Source organism: Anomaloglossus baeobatrachus, chromosome 2, assembly GCF_048569485.1.
Source record: "Anomaloglossus baeobatrachus isolate aAnoBae1 chromosome 2, aAnoBae1.hap1, whole genome shotgun sequence".
NCBI classification, from domain to species: domain Eukaryota; kingdom Metazoa; phylum Chordata; class Amphibia; order Anura; family Aromobatidae; genus Anomaloglossus; species Anomaloglossus baeobatrachus.
In genome coordinates, this window is record NC_134354.1 from 259,020,953 (window position 1) to 259,036,619 (window position 15,667).

The following is a 15,667-nucleotide window of genomic DNA, read 5'->3' on the forward strand; positions in this document are numbered from 1 at the left end:
TCGGGGGTTCTAAATGCTCATCAAACATCTAGATATATTCCTTGAGGGGTCTACTTTCCAAAATGGGGTCACTTATGGGGGAGCTCCATTGTTTAGGCACCTCACGGGGTCTCCAAACCCAACATGGCGTCCGCTAATGAGCCCAGCTAATTTTGCTTTCAAAAATTCGAATGGCGCTCCTTCTCTTTTGAGCTCTGCCGTGCGCCCAAACAATTGATTTCCATCACATATGAAGTATTGGCGTACTCAGGAGAAATTGCACAATAAATTTTATGGTGCATTTGTTTCTGATAACCTTGTGAAAATGCATAATTTTATGTCTAAATTAACATTTTTGTGAAAAAGAAAAAAAAAAAGAAAATTTTCATTTTTTCCTTCCACATTGCTTTGGTTCCTGTGAAGCACCTAAAGTGTTAATAAACTTCTTGGATGTGGTTTCTAACAGTTTGAAGGGTGCAGATTTTAGAATGGGGTCACTTTTGGGTATTTTCTGTCACCTCGGCTTCTCAAATTCACTTCAAATGTAATGTGATCCCTAAAAAATGGTTTTGTAAAATTTTGTTGGAAAAATTACAAAATTGCTGATAAACTTTGACCCCCTCTAACTTCCTAACAAAATAAACTTTTGTTTTGAAAATTGCACTGGTGTAAAGTAGACATGTGGGAAATGTTATTTAGTAACTATTTTGTGTGACATCACTCAAATTTATGGTAATAAAATTTCAAAGTTTGAAAATTGGGAAATTTTAGCCAAATTTCTGAAATTTTCACAAATAAACGTAAAAAATATCAGCCTAAATTTACCACCATCGTGAAGTACAATATGTCACGAGAAAACTATCTCAGAATCATCAGGATGCGTGGAAGCGTTCCAGAGTTATAACCTACCAAAGTGACACTGGTCAGAATTGCACAAAATGTCCCAGTCATTAGGCTATGTCCGCACTTTCCGTTTCCACCTGCTTTTCAGCTGCATTTTAGGTCCGTTTTGAACTGCAGCCTTTTCATGCCAAAAGGCATACGTTTTGATTTTCCAGCAAAGTCTATGGAAAATGTGAATTTCTTGTCCCCACTTTGCGTTTCCAAACGCTGGGCTTAATTTGCATAATTTTGGGCAAAAACTCTGCGTTCAAAGAAGCAGCATGTCAATTGTTTTTGCCATTTTCGCTGCGTTCTACACCCATTGAAATCAACGAGTTGTAGAAAATCGTTGCCAAAATGTGAAGCAGTGCGTTTGCATTGCATTATTATTGCGATCCACATGTTTTTATTTAACATAACAAAGGCAGGTCTTTCGTCTTTCTCTCTATGTCGGTCGGTCTCTCCCTCCCACCCCCTCTCTCATACTTACCGATCCACGCTTACCGGCGCGGCGCTGCACGGCGTTCACACTGTGGCGGCTTCATCTCTTTTGAAAATGCCGGCCGCTCATTAATCCATCACGTATTTTCTGCTTCCCCCGCCCACCGGTGCCTATGATTGGTTGCAGTCAGACACGCCCCCACGCTGAGTGACAGCTGTCTCACTGCAACCAATCACAGCTGCCGGTGGGTGTGTCTATATCGAGCAGTAAAAAAATTAAAATAAATAAATGGTAAAAAAAAAAAACAAAAAAAAAAACAACGTGCGGCCCCCCCCATTTGGATACCAGCCAGGGTAAAGCCATACGGCTGGAGGCTGGTATTTTCAGGATGGGGAGCTCCACATTATGGGGAGCCCCCCAGCCTAACAATCTCAGCTAGCAGCCGCTTGGAATTGCCACATCCATTAGATGCAACAGTCCCGGGTCTCTACCCAGCTCATCCCGAATTGCCCTGGTGCGGTGGCAATCAGGGTAATAAGGAGTTAATGGCAGCAGCCCATAGCTGCCACTAAGTCCTAGATCAGGGGTGGACAATTAATTTTCCCATGGGGCCGCATGAGAAATTGGGATTGGTTTAGAGGGCCGGACTAATATAATTACCTCAGTTCTACCCAATATACTACATCACTACACCCCCTCCATATACTACACCTGTAATAAACTACACCCCTATATACTATACCTGTATTATACTACACTCCCTCCATATACCTGTAATATACTACACCCCCATATACACCTGTATTATACTACACCACTATATAATACACCTCCGATATACTACATCATTACACCCCTATATACTACACCTGTAATATACTACATCACTACACCCCTATATACTACACCTGTAATATACTACACCTCCATATAGCACACTTGTAATATACTACATCACTACATCCCATATAGCACACCTGTAATATACTACAACTCCATATAGCACACCTGTAATATACTACATCACTACACCCCATATACTACACCTGTAATATACTACAACTCCATATAGCACACCTGTAATATACTACAACTCCATATAGCACACCTGTAATATACTACATCACTACACCCCTATATACACCTGTAATATACTACATCACTACACCCCTATATACACCTGTAATATACTACATCACTACACCCCATATACTACACCTGTAATATACTACACCTCAATATAGCACACCTGTAATATACTACACCTCCATATAGCACACCTGTAATATACTACATCACTACACCCCTATATAGCACACGTGTAATATACTACACCTCCATATAGCACACCTGTAATATACTACACCTCCATAGAGCACACCTGTAATATACACCTCCATATAGCACACCTGTAATATACTACGCCTCCATATAGCACACCTGTAATATACTACATCACTACACCTCTATATAGCACACCTGTAATATACTACACCTCCATATAGCACACCTGTAATATACTACACCTCCATATAGCACACCTGTAATATACTACACCTCCATATAGCACACCTGTAATATACTACACCTCCATATAGCACACCTGTAATATACACCTCCATATAGCACACCTGTAATATACTACGGCTCCATATAGCACACCTGTAATATACTACATCACTACACCCCTATATAGCACACCTGTAATATACTACGCCTCGATATAGCACACCTGTAATATACACCTCCATATAGCACACCTGTAATATACTACACCTCCATATAGCACACCTGTAATATACTACATCACTATACCCCCATATACTACACCACTATATACACCTCCATATAGCACACCTGTAATATACTACACCCCCATATGTCACACACACTACACCCCATACAGCCTGCACCCCCATATCACACACACTACACCCCCATATGTCACACACCCTGCCCACATATCTCACCCTGCCTGTACCCCAACTTACCCCTCTCAAACACTCTGCACCCCTTCACATCCTTCTGTCAGTCTGCAGCCCTCATATGCCACTCACCCTGCAACTCCATCTTCCCACATATGCACTCACCCTGCAGCCCCCCTCCCCCTCATGTCCCCTCTTTTCTTATTACCAGTCATCATGTGTCCACATCTCCTTCAGGATTCACTATCTTTGCTTTCTGCCCGGCATCCTGTGTCTCCTCCCACACAGTCACATGGGCGTGACATCATCGCAGGTCCTGGAAGATCAATTATTCCGTCTGCTCTGCTGTGCTGCTCCTTCTCCTGCACTGACTGTGCGGACCTGCACAGGATCTCTCCCTGCTCGGCACGCTGCAGCCCGGCTCCACTGCACCGGCTGAAGACAGGCGAGCCGGTCACAGAGAGCAGGCGGGCCGGATGTGGCCCGCGGGCCGCCCCTTGCCCAGGTCTGTCCTAGATTAATCATGGCAGGTGTCTCCCCGAGATACCTTCCATGATGAACCTGTAAGTTAAAGTAAATAAACACACACATCCAAAAAATCCTTTATTTGTAATGAAAGACAAAAAAACCACCTTCTTTCACCACTTTATTAATCCCTCAAAAACACCTCCAGGTCCGAAGTAATCCACGCAAGGTCCCACGACGCTTTCAGCTCTGCTACATCAGAAGCTGACAGGAGCGGCAGTAGAACACCGCCGCTCCTGTGAGCTCGATGCAGCAACTGAAGTGAGTTGCGCGATCAGCTGTGCTGTCACTGAGGTTACTCGCAGCCACCGCTCTCAGGTGGAGGACTGCAGCTGTGACCGCAAGTAACCTGAGTGAAAGCACAGCTGATCGCGCGGCTCACTGCAGTCACTCAGGGGATTTGCGATCACAGGTGAGTCCTTCACGTGTGACCGCAAATCAAGCTGCGGCACACGCACAGAGCCGCGTGATCACAATGAAGTTGGGTGAAGTTCATCCGAGTTCATTCTGATGGCGCGGCACTGTCCCGCAGCCAGCCATGACCGTGACAGTGCGGTCCCACTCGGCTCTGCTGCAAGTCTATGGGTATGCTGCAGAGCCGAGTGGGTGCGTACTGTGAAAAATGTGCGTTATGGATGCTTTTCCCCACTCTGTCTATGGCAGAGAAAGCATCCAGAATGCATGAATTCACCAGGAATGTCCGCACTTTGCGTTCTGCCGAATGCGTCTCAGAACGCAGCTTTTTCGGCTGCGTTCTGAGACGCATACGCAGTGACTTACAAGCTGCAAAATTGAACTGCAAAGTGCGCACATAGCCTTAGGGAGTTTTAGTGGCTGGGGGTGAAGGGGTTATGCGTGTCCTAGTAATATGACTGTTAAACTATACACAGACAAAATCATTCTATAGGCATCTTCTTCTCTTACAAGAAGAACTACATTATACAATAAGTAAATTTACTGGTGAACAGAAACACTTACATCCATCGGGTGGTGTCCTCGATGCCATCCCGGTTCTACCCCACGGTGATACATTTCTTCTGAACCAGGCAGGTGTGCCCTTAACAAAAAAATAATTGTATTTAGTACAAGCAATCAGACGATTGTAGGTGCAACCCCAATAATTATATACAGTGGAACCTCGCTTAACGAGTAACCCAGTTAACCAGAATTTTACTTAACAAGCAAAGCTTTCTGTAAATTTGTAACTCTGTTTACGAGAAAGCTTTGCTGTACAAGCAAAATACTCACCGCACACACTCCCGGTTACGTACATCCACCGCGCTCTGACCTGTTCTTGCAGTCCACACAAGCACACACACAAACACACACGCACGCATACACATACAGTATTATGCTCACCTTACCTTCCGTTCCATCGCCGGCCTCATGGTTCTTGTACTTTGCCGATACATCGCAACGAGGGAGGAATCCTCGCGGCGAACTACAAGATCCAGGAAGCCGGCGATGGAACGGAAGGTAAGGCGAGCATAATATGTGTACCTTCCATTTCATCACCGGCCTCCTGGGTCTTGTAGTTCGCCGCTCCAGGATGTGTATCGGCAAGCATCGCGACGAGGCAGGAACTTCCCCTGTCAGCCGCTACTCAAAGGCAACGCGCTGACCAATCAGAGGCAAGTGGCTCCTGCCTTTGACGTCAGCGCTCTGGGTGCGGAAGTTCCTCCCTCATCGTGATGATTACCCGATACACAGCCCGTACTAGCGAACAGCAAGTCCCGGCAGACCGGCGATGGAACGGAAGATAAGGTGGGCATAATATGTGCATGTGTGCTTGTGTGAGTTTGTACGTGTGTGGAATGGCACAATAGGGGACCAGGATGGGACATTTAACAAAGCACACTCCCAGAACGGATTGTTCTCGTTAAACAAGGTTCCACTGTATATGTAATTTATATATTATATACACACACACACACACACACACACACACACATATACATATACACATATACACACACACACACACACACAGGTCTAGGATCGGTGATGACCTGGGGATGCTTCAGCAGGCTGGAATTGGGTAGGTTAATCTTTGCGAACGACGTATGAATCAAGCCGCGTACAAGGATATCCTGGAGAAACAGTTGCTTCTTTCTGCTCAGGCAATGTTCCCCAACTCTGAGGACTGTTTTTTCCAGCAGGATAAAGCCATGCCACACATCTAGGTCAATCAATGTGTGGATGAAGGACCACTACATCAAAACCCTGTCATGGCCAGCCCAATCACCAGACCTGAACCCCATTGAAAACCTCTGGAATGTAATCAAGAGGAAGATGGATAGTCACAAGCCATCAAACAAAGAAGAGCTGCTTAAAATGTTGTGCCAGGAGTGGCATAAGGTCACCCAAAAGACAGGTGAAAGACTGGTGGAAAGCATGTCAAGACACATGAAAGAGGCGATTAAAAATCATGGTTATTCCGCAAAATATTGATTTCTGAACTCTTCCGGAGTTAAAACATTAGTATTGTTGTTTCTAAATGATTATGAACTTGTTTTCTTTGCATTATTTGAGAGGTCTGAAAGCAATGTATTTTTTGTTATTTTGACCATTTCTCATTTTCAAAAAATAAATATAAAATTTATTGCTTGGAAATTCAGAGACCTGTTGTCAGCAGTTTATAGAATAAAAGAACAAATTATATTTTACTCAAATATACCTATAAAGAGAAAAGTCAGAAAAACTGAAAATTTGAAAGCGGTCTCTTATTTTTGCAAGAACTGTATATATGTATAGTATATATGATCCAACCCCATCCAGGTGTACAGCAATGCCTTTATATACTATATTATTTATTGCCTTACTTTTACAGATGTGATGCTCACCTAGCTTTCAGTTTGGTCCTACCTCTGCACTAGAGACAGTCTCCCGTAGCTGAACAAGGACCTGCAGTGATGTAATGAAGAGGCGGGGCACTGTGCTGTTCTGTGTTGCTCTGGCCCACTCCTCTTGATTACATCACTGCAGGTCCTGCTGTTACGGGAGACTTTGTTTCTAGTGCAGAGGCAGGACTAAAGCAATGTGAGCACTCAGCACAGACACTGCAGGCTGTGCTGTGATGGTAGGCCGTGCTCTGGTCCAGACACTGCAGGGATCTACACTTCCTCTGGGCCAGACATGACTGCAGCGGCACCCTGCTCCTGCCTCCTAAACAGCGGACTCACAGTCTCCCCAGCCGCTGCAGGAAGCCGGCGGCTGTGTGTCTGCTGTTTAAATTAAACAGGTTTTGATTTGCTGCTCCTCATACCCGCTTCTAGTCATTGACTGAAGAGAGCGGAGAGAGGTGGGTGGGGAGCAGCTAATGAATATTCGTTTATACTTTAAACAGCGGGCACACGTGGTTTCTCCAGCCGCCGGCTTCCTGCAGCTGCGACCCTCCCTGCCTCCTGTGATCCGACTCCACAGCTGCTGCCTCCCCACAGCTCCCTAATCCGCAAGAACATGACATTCGGACTATTAGACACACCCCACACTTTCCTCCCAAATTTGGAGGAAAAAAGTGTGTCTTATAGTCCGCAAAATACGGTACATGAACACATTATATAAAAATGATTAACTCAATTAGTATATTCCGTAAAACAAACAAAAAAAAAAAAAGCCAAAATTGCAGCGTTTTTATTCGCTGAAAAAAATGCAGCATTAAGCAATCAAAATATCCTATGTATCCAAAAACAGTATCACTACAAATGTTGTCTTTCCCAGCAAAAAAAATACGCCCTCTTAGGGGCCCTTTGCACACTACGACATCGCAAGCTGATGCTGCAATGCCGAGCGTGATAGTCCCCGCCCCCGTTGCGATATTTTGTGATAGCTGCCATAGCGAATATTATCGCTATGGCAGCTTCACATGCACTCACCTGTCCTGCGACGTCGCTCTGGCCGGCGACCCGCCTCCTTCCTAAGGGCGCAGGTCGTGTGGCGTCACAGCGACGTCACACGGCAGGCGGCCAAAAGAAGTGGAGGGGCGGAGATGAGCGGGACATAAACATCCCGCCCACCTCCTTCCTTCCGCATTGCAGACGGGACTCAGGTAGGAGATGTTCCTCGCTCCTGCGACTTCATACACAGCGATGTGTGCTGCCTCAGGAATGAGGAACAACATCGTACCGTCGCAGCAGCCAAAATAATGAAAATGACCGACACTACACCGATCATACGATACCAACGCTTTTGCGCTCGGTAATCGTAGTTAAAACGATTTACACACTATGATGTCGAGAGCGACGCCGGAAGTGCATCACTTTCGATTTGACCCCACCGACATCGCACCTGCGATGTCGTAGTGTGCAAAGGCCCCTTAGGCCATGTGCCCACGGGAGATTAAACGTGCGGATTTATCTGCGGAAAATCCGCTGATTTTCTGGATTTTCCAGACAAATCTGCAGGTTTCAGCATGCACAGACACTCCCCATGTTATCCTACGGGACATGGGGAGTGCTGTGTCCATGCTGCGGATGTCCTGCAGCCGCACCTAATTGCATGACAATTGTTTCTGTGGAATTACCTGCGGAAACCCCAGCCCTCCACTATGGAGATAGGGCCAGGACTTCCAAAGGCAATCCGCAGGAATGTCCACAAGTTTACCGCAGCTATTTCGCTGGAATCCCGCAGCTAAAAATAGCTGCGGATTAAAGCGAACTGCTGCGGAAAACCTGCGGCCGTACCTGCGGATATATATACGCAGGTACGAGCTCCCGTGGGCACATAGAACTTGGCGACACAATAAATCCCCCCCTCCATCCACACACAAAGTTCCAATTATTTTTTTCACTACTAATAAAAAAAACAAAAAAATAACAAAACAAAAACTGGGCAAGTTTGGCATCAGCGCAATTGTACTGACCTGGATAATCAGGAGATCATTATGTCAGGTCATGTATACAACACAATTCCAAAATAGACAAATGTCAGAATTGATTTTTTTTTTTTTGCATTTTTCCAGTACAGTATGGAAACAGTGTGATTCAAAACTACAATTTGTCATACACAAAAATAAGCCTTGATACATATATATATGGACAAAAAAGTAAAAAAAAAAAAAAAAAAAAAGTTACGGCTCTTGAAAGAATGCAAAAACAGAAATTGGCCATTTAAGGAAAGGATTAAACAATACATTTTGTTAATTTTGCTGACAAAATGAAAATTGTGGTCCAACCTTTAGTCTAACTAAAAATAAAAAAAGCATTTTAAAAAAATTATGCTGAGGTACACTAGACATATGTAAAATGCATTAATGGCATTAACCATTTTGCGTAGTATGACCATTTGCTATAAATGCATAAAAATCCAAAGTTTGAAAGTTGAAAAGTCAATAATAGATTTTTGCTAAATTTCAAATATTTACATGTTGGGTTTGAAAAATGGGGCTCTATCGGGAAGGTGAAAAGGGTAAAGGGCACCAAAGGGTTAAATGAAAATCTATTCACCAGTCAGGATCCTTTTTTCCCCTTTTTGTTCTCCTGATATAGTAGACGTCAAAGATGAAACATCCGATTCATTTCTTCTAATGCCACCAACTGAGTGGAGCTGTGGAAAAACACATCAAAACATATAAAACAGAGGCAAGCAAGAAGGCACATAATAACCAGGATATTAATCTACATTTATAAAGCTTAGTAACAAACACTAATGAATATGTTTGTGAAAGATGATAAATATATGGTATAACAAGACCATGTTACAACTATACTAAAGGGATTGTACGGCCTTAGGGTACAAGTCTGCAATGATTCTATGTGACTGCATACTGGTGGATCCTCACAGCTCTCACACTGCAAGGAGGGTGCCAGGAACGGGAGGTCACGTGACCGCAAGTACTTTTGTCCACATTCCAGCTAGATGTATCCAACCACGCTCAATTCACTTGCACTGGTCAAGGCTGCTCATCTCTAGTCGGCACATGACCGCATGTATGGAAATCGCATGCTCCTGAGTGACTGAAGACTTATACTCTCAAGTGGAATAACCTCCTTTAATGAAGAATATGTATATGCCCAACCTATGTGTGTATATGGAGACTTCTCAAATGTACCAGAGTGGGAAGACTATAGTATGCATATACCTTCAAGACTATCATCCTATTTACTTTGTTCCCGGACCTCATTTAACAGTATGTTTTTTTCTGGAATACTGCAGTATTTCAGCGTTAGGCTATGTGCGCACTTTGCGTAGTGTCATCCTGAAAATTTTGCAGCAATTTGGCAGCGCATGTGCATTTCAAAATACTTGTATTGTGACTGCGGAATTGATGCAGAATTCATGCGCTCTGGGTACTTTCTCTCCCATTAGACAGAGTGGGAGCAGCAGCCAAAGCGCACAAAAGAAGGGACATGTTGCTTTTTTGAATGCAGCGATTCGGCAACACATTTCAGCATGCAACTCGCTGCGTTCTAAAACGCAACGTGCGAATGGAATTTGCACAAGTTACATAGACTTTGCTGGAGACGCAGAACGCATGCGTTTACGCTGCAGTGCAAAGCGCTGCGTAAATGCATGGAAATACACAACGTGCGCACATAGCCTTAAAGTAACTAAACTATAAACATGTATTTTTCCTGTTTGGCAGGCATTTTAATTGCCTGCAGATCGGTGGCCGTTGAGGTAATGAAACACCCCCCAAAAAAACACCCAACAGACGTAATGCTGAGCTGCGCACAGTTCAGGGGTTTATTAGGTCTATTAAGCCAGTCAGACGTTCTCGAATGCTGCTGAATACAGCAGCTCCATCATTTCTATAGTGGGGTGGCTCTGGAAAACCTAGCCATGGCCACTATAAAAATGGCAGCGCTGCTGTGTTTTGGCAGCAGCAGAGAACTTTCAGTTTTAAAAAAGGAAAGTTTCCTAAAAATTATGTTTGCCAATATTTCTTTTTTTTTCTTAGATCGGTTTCCTTTTTGAGCTAGTAAGTGTTAGGCTATGTGCGCAAGTTGCATAATTGCATGCAGTTACGCTGCGATCTGCACCACAGCGTAACTGCATGCGTCCTGCGTCCCCTGCATAATCTATGGAGATTGTGCAGGAGCCGTGCACACGTGGCGTATTAGAGCGCAGCGCTTCGGCTGCTGCCAGAAACGCGCGTTCTAAGGCTATGTGCCCACGGGCGCTCGTACCTGCGGATGTATCCGCAGGTACGAGCGCATGTTTCCCGCAGCTGCCCGCCGGCGTCCGCAGCTATTTTTAGCTGCGAGATTACAGCGGAATAGCTGAGGGAAACATGCGGACATTCATGTGGCTTACCTGCGGACGTCCCGGCCTCTATCTCCATAGTGGAGGGCCGGGACATCCGCAGGTAATTCCGCATGAATAATTGACATGCGATTATACATGCGAATGCAGACATCCGCAGCATGTTCGGCAGCCGCACTTTCCGCAGCGTGGACACAGCACTCCCCATGTCCCATAGGATAACAAGGGGAGTGCCTGTACATGCTAAAACATGCAGATTTATCTGGAAAATCCAGAAAAATCCACAGGTTTCCCGTGGCAAAATCCGCACAAACAAGCTCCCATGGGCACATAGCCTAAGAAGTGACATGTCACTTCTTTCCTGCGCTCTGCCTGCAGTCCCCGCTCTGTCTATGGCAGGGGCTGGGAGGGGCTACAGGCAGAGCGCATGAAATCGGCTTTTGTTTCTGAAGCGATTTGAAGTGCACGTGTGCTGTTTAAAATCGCTGCAGAAATTTCTGCAAAGCCAGTACGCAACGTGCGCACATAGCCTTAGGCTTTGTGCGTACACTGGGCATTTGGTGCAGAAATTTCTGCACCAAATCTGCATTTCTTGGTAGAAAAAAAAAAAAAAAAAACAGGTGTTTTTGCCACAATATGTGTTTTTTTACATTACTTTTGGAGTGGGAAAAATGCTGAAAAAAGTGACATGCTGCAGATTTATTTCTACAACATATCTGCCAGGGAGAAAAAAGAAACATGTACACAAAACTTCAGAATTCTCAGTGACTTTGCAGGCATAACTATTTACGTGCAGTTTTGTGACAAAACGGCACTCAAAAACGCATCAAAAAACGCAATGAAAAAAAAACAAACAAACCACACTGTGTGCACACAGCCTTATGAGAACATATGACCACTTTAACACAGTAGTATATTGGTCAGTTGTAAAGCAACACTCCAGAATTTTTGGGGGTTTTTTTCAGTGAGGGAGCGGTGCTTTTAAGCTGCAGACACATTAACGTATGGCAAACGATGCGACAGCAACGGATGCGATATTCTAATGACCGCGCCTCAGGCTCTGCTGCGAGCATGAGCCAAGTGTCATGCGACTGTGAAGCTGAGGGCGGGCGCTGCAGGGGTTAATCCCCCCCCATCTCCTCCATTGTCAGCCTGTGCATATAGCGCACTGCACTGGGATAACATCCGAGTGCAGTCCGATGTTTCTCTCGCACCCATTCACTTGAATGGGCGCGAGTGATACAACTGGCGCAAAAAATCGCAGCATGTTGTGATTTTTTCTTCAGTCCGTTTAGGGCTAAGAAAAAAAAAACCCTGATCTGAGCTGCAGCATTGGCTAACATGGGGCCGGGTGCAATGCCAGATTTTTTCGCATTGCACTCGTCCGATTTATACGCTCGTGGGAGCCTACCCTTAATATAAGGTTTCTGCCCCCCGGTTTTATACTCCCCGACCAATATCTTCACCTTTCACTAATGCCGTTCCGGTCCAGCAGAGCCATCTTCTGAATACAATTTCTGACAGGTCAGAAGTTTTAAAGAAGTTGTCCAGTTACCAAAACTGATTTATTTATTTTTTCTGATAAATCTTGCTAATATGTGCCCCTCAACACATCTATTATGTTTTTTCAGCAAAATTACTAGTGATGAGCGAGTACTAAAAAGCTCGGGTGCTCGAAGCTCGGGCCGAGCCTCCCAAGATACTCGTGTACTCGGCCCGAGCAACGAGCCCAATGTTATCCTATGGGAGACCCGAGTATTTTTGTGAAATGACCTCCCGGCAGCATGGAGAAACCCTAAAAATGTCACAAAAGTCTCAGAAGAGTGCTCAAATGACATGGCAACAGCATGGGGAAGACCCCTTGAAGCATTTATCACTCAAAAGTCACAGCTGTGAACAATTTTGTCCGCGTTTTACGCCATTTTTACGGACTCACCAGAAAACCTTCCAAAATGACCCCAAAATGATTTTTCATGGCGGAAATGTTAAGGGCACATACCCAATAGTGAGATAGAGCTGGTGTATGTTACTTTTTGAGATCAATACATGAAAGATTTTACGTGAAAACATTGTGTGGCACTCCGATGTCCCTGAGAAGAGACGTACATGAAGGCCTCTTGAGTCTAATGTGCCCATTTTGAGGAAGTGAGTCTTTGTAGTATTTTCCTTTGCCAGGGCAGTCCTAAATTGTGAGGTTCACCAATGCCCCTGCATACAGACGTGCATGAGGGCCTGTAAACCTGAAGTGCCCATTGGAAGGAAGTGGGTGTATTATAGTATAGCCCTTAGGCAGGGAAGCCAAACATTGGGAGGCTCCACGTTGTCCCTGGATAGAGACGTGCATGAAGGCCTGTAAACCTGAAGTGCCCATTGGAAGGAAGTGGGTGTATTATAGTATAGCCCTTAGGCAGGGAAGCCAAACATTGGGAGGCTCCACGTTGTCCCTGGATAGAGACGTGCATGAAGGCCTGTAAACCTGAAGTGCCCATTGGAAGGAAGTGGGTGTATTATAGTATAGCCCTTAGGCAGGGAAGCCAAACATTGGGAGGCTCCACGTTGTCCCTGGATAGAGACGTGCATGAAGGCCTGTAAACCTGAAGTGCCCATTGGAAGGAAGTGGGTGTATTATAGTATAGCCCTTAGGCAGGGAAGCCAAACATTGGGAGGCTCCACGTTGTCCCTGGATAGAGACGTGCATGAAGGCCTGTAAACCTGAAGTGCCCATTGGAAGGAAGTGGGTGTATTATAGTATAGCCCTTAGGCAGGGAAGCCAAACATTGGGAGGCTCCACGTTGTCCCTGGATAGAGACGTGCATGAAGGCCTGTAAACCTGAAGTGCCCATTGGAAGGAAGTGGGTGTATTATAGTATAGCCCTTAGGCAGGGAAGCCAAACATTGGGAGGCTCCACGTTGTCCCTGGATAGAGACGTGCATGAAGGCCTGTAAACCTGAAGTGCCCATTGGAAGGAAGTGGGTGTATTATAGTATAGCCCTTAGGCAGGGAAGCCAAACATTGGGAGGCTCCACGTTGTCCCTGGATAGAGACGTGCATGAAGGCCTGTAAACCTGAAGTGCCCATTGGAAGGAAGTGGGTGTATTATAGTATAGCCCTTAGGCAGGGAAGCCAAACATTGGGAGGCTCCACGTTGTCCCTGGATAGAGACGTGCATGAAGGCCTGTAAACCTGAAGTGCCCATTGGAAGGAAGTGGGTGTATTATAGTATAGCCCTTAGGCAGGGAAGCCAAACATTGGGAGGCTCCACGTTGTCCCTGGATAGAGACGTGCATGAAGGCCTGTAAACCTGAAGTGCCCATTGGAAGGAAGTGGGTGTATTATAGTATAGCCCTTAGGCAGGGAAGCCAAACATTGGGAGGCTCTACGTTGTCCCTGGATAGAGACCTGTTAGGTTCTTAGTGCCTCCGTGCTTGCATTTAAAAATTGCACGTGTGTGCCTGTTGGTGGCAGCTTTCCGCTGCATTTGTGTGAGTTTTGCACAAACTTGGATATAACACACAAGTCTAGTGAATACACATCAGCACAGCATTGCAAAATGCGCAAGGGCGTTGTCAACGAACAAGGAAGTGGACGTGATGGTGGTGCAGGCAGACACCGAGGTTGTGTGCAAGCTCTAATTTCGCCACAACAAAGGGCCACATCTAGTCGCTCGCACGTCCTGTCCCAAATTCTTGGGGACCGCAGCAGTACACCCCTCTTGAACCAAGACCAGTGTCAACAGGTTGTTAGTTGGATAGCGGATAATGCTTCCAGTCAGATTGGCACCACCACAAACACTCTGTCTTCCACACGGTCAAGTGTCAGTAGCCGTGATACTGCACCGCACATTTCAGAACCTGATCCTCCTTCCTACCACCAGGCCGAGTACACGTCCACGGACATTACTGATCCCACACTTGGACACTCGGAATAGCTGTTCGTTCACGTTTCCATTCACAAATTCTGGCCTCTCGCCAGCTCCTGTTGAAGTGGGCCATGACGAGATTGTATGTACAGATGCACAAATATTTGAGCAGCCACGTTCTCACGAAGTTGGCAACGTGTCTCAACAAGGGGTGGCCGATGATGAGACACAATTGTCAGGAAGTCAGGAGGAGGAGCAGGGTGCGGAAGAGGAAGACGACGTGGTGGATGATCCAGTAACTGACCCAACCTGGCAGGAGGATATGCAGAGCGAGGACAGCAGTGCACAGGGGGAGGGAGGCGTAGCATCACAACAGGCAGTAAGAAGCAGAGTGGTGGCCCCAGGCAGACGTCAGTCAACTGTTCCCCGGAACAACACGACACAAGGTGCCTGTACAAATGTTAGGTCTTCCCGAGTCTGGCTGTAATACTATTGTATGTATTGAGGATTTCGATTGCGTTAGGGCAATGACAACCAGAGACGAGTTCTTGGTGCAAGACATTTATAATATGCAACCAGCAAATATGTACATAAACGGAACAAAAACACAGTAGAACATAAATACAGGAAATACCTTCCAGGGACTGAGCGAAAGGGAATTCCCGGTACCGCGCACCGGACTCCCCCAGGGAGACCACCAACAGCAAACCCCTATACAGGGACTGTCTGGCAATCACCCCAGAAGCCCTAAATGCGCAGCAGCCGGGACACAAAAGGGCAATAGGTAAGTCGAAAAATGTCTGTACGTGATGTGAGTCCAGAGTGGTATTAAACGGAAGGAACCGGGCAGA

General features: G+C 45.6%; 1 protein-coding gene across 3 annotated transcripts in view; it reads right to left on the minus strand.

Moving 5' to 3' along the window:
* Positions 1-15,667, minus strand: part of LOC142291323 (uncharacterized) — a 129,607-nt gene that overhangs the window by 87,673 nt on the left and 26,267 nt on the right. For all 3 annotated transcript variants that reach the window (XM_075335784.1, XM_075335783.1, XM_075335785.1), the window contains exons 2-3: positions 9,198-9,297; positions 4,732-4,810 (exon numbers count right to left, since the gene is read on the minus strand). In XM_075335784.1, coding sequence (XP_075191899.1) covers positions 4,732-4,785 — 54 coding nt within the window. In that variant the 5' untranslated portion in view covers positions 4,786-4,810; positions 9,198-9,297. The remainder of the gene's footprint in view (positions 1-4,731; positions 4,811-9,197; positions 9,298-15,667) is intronic.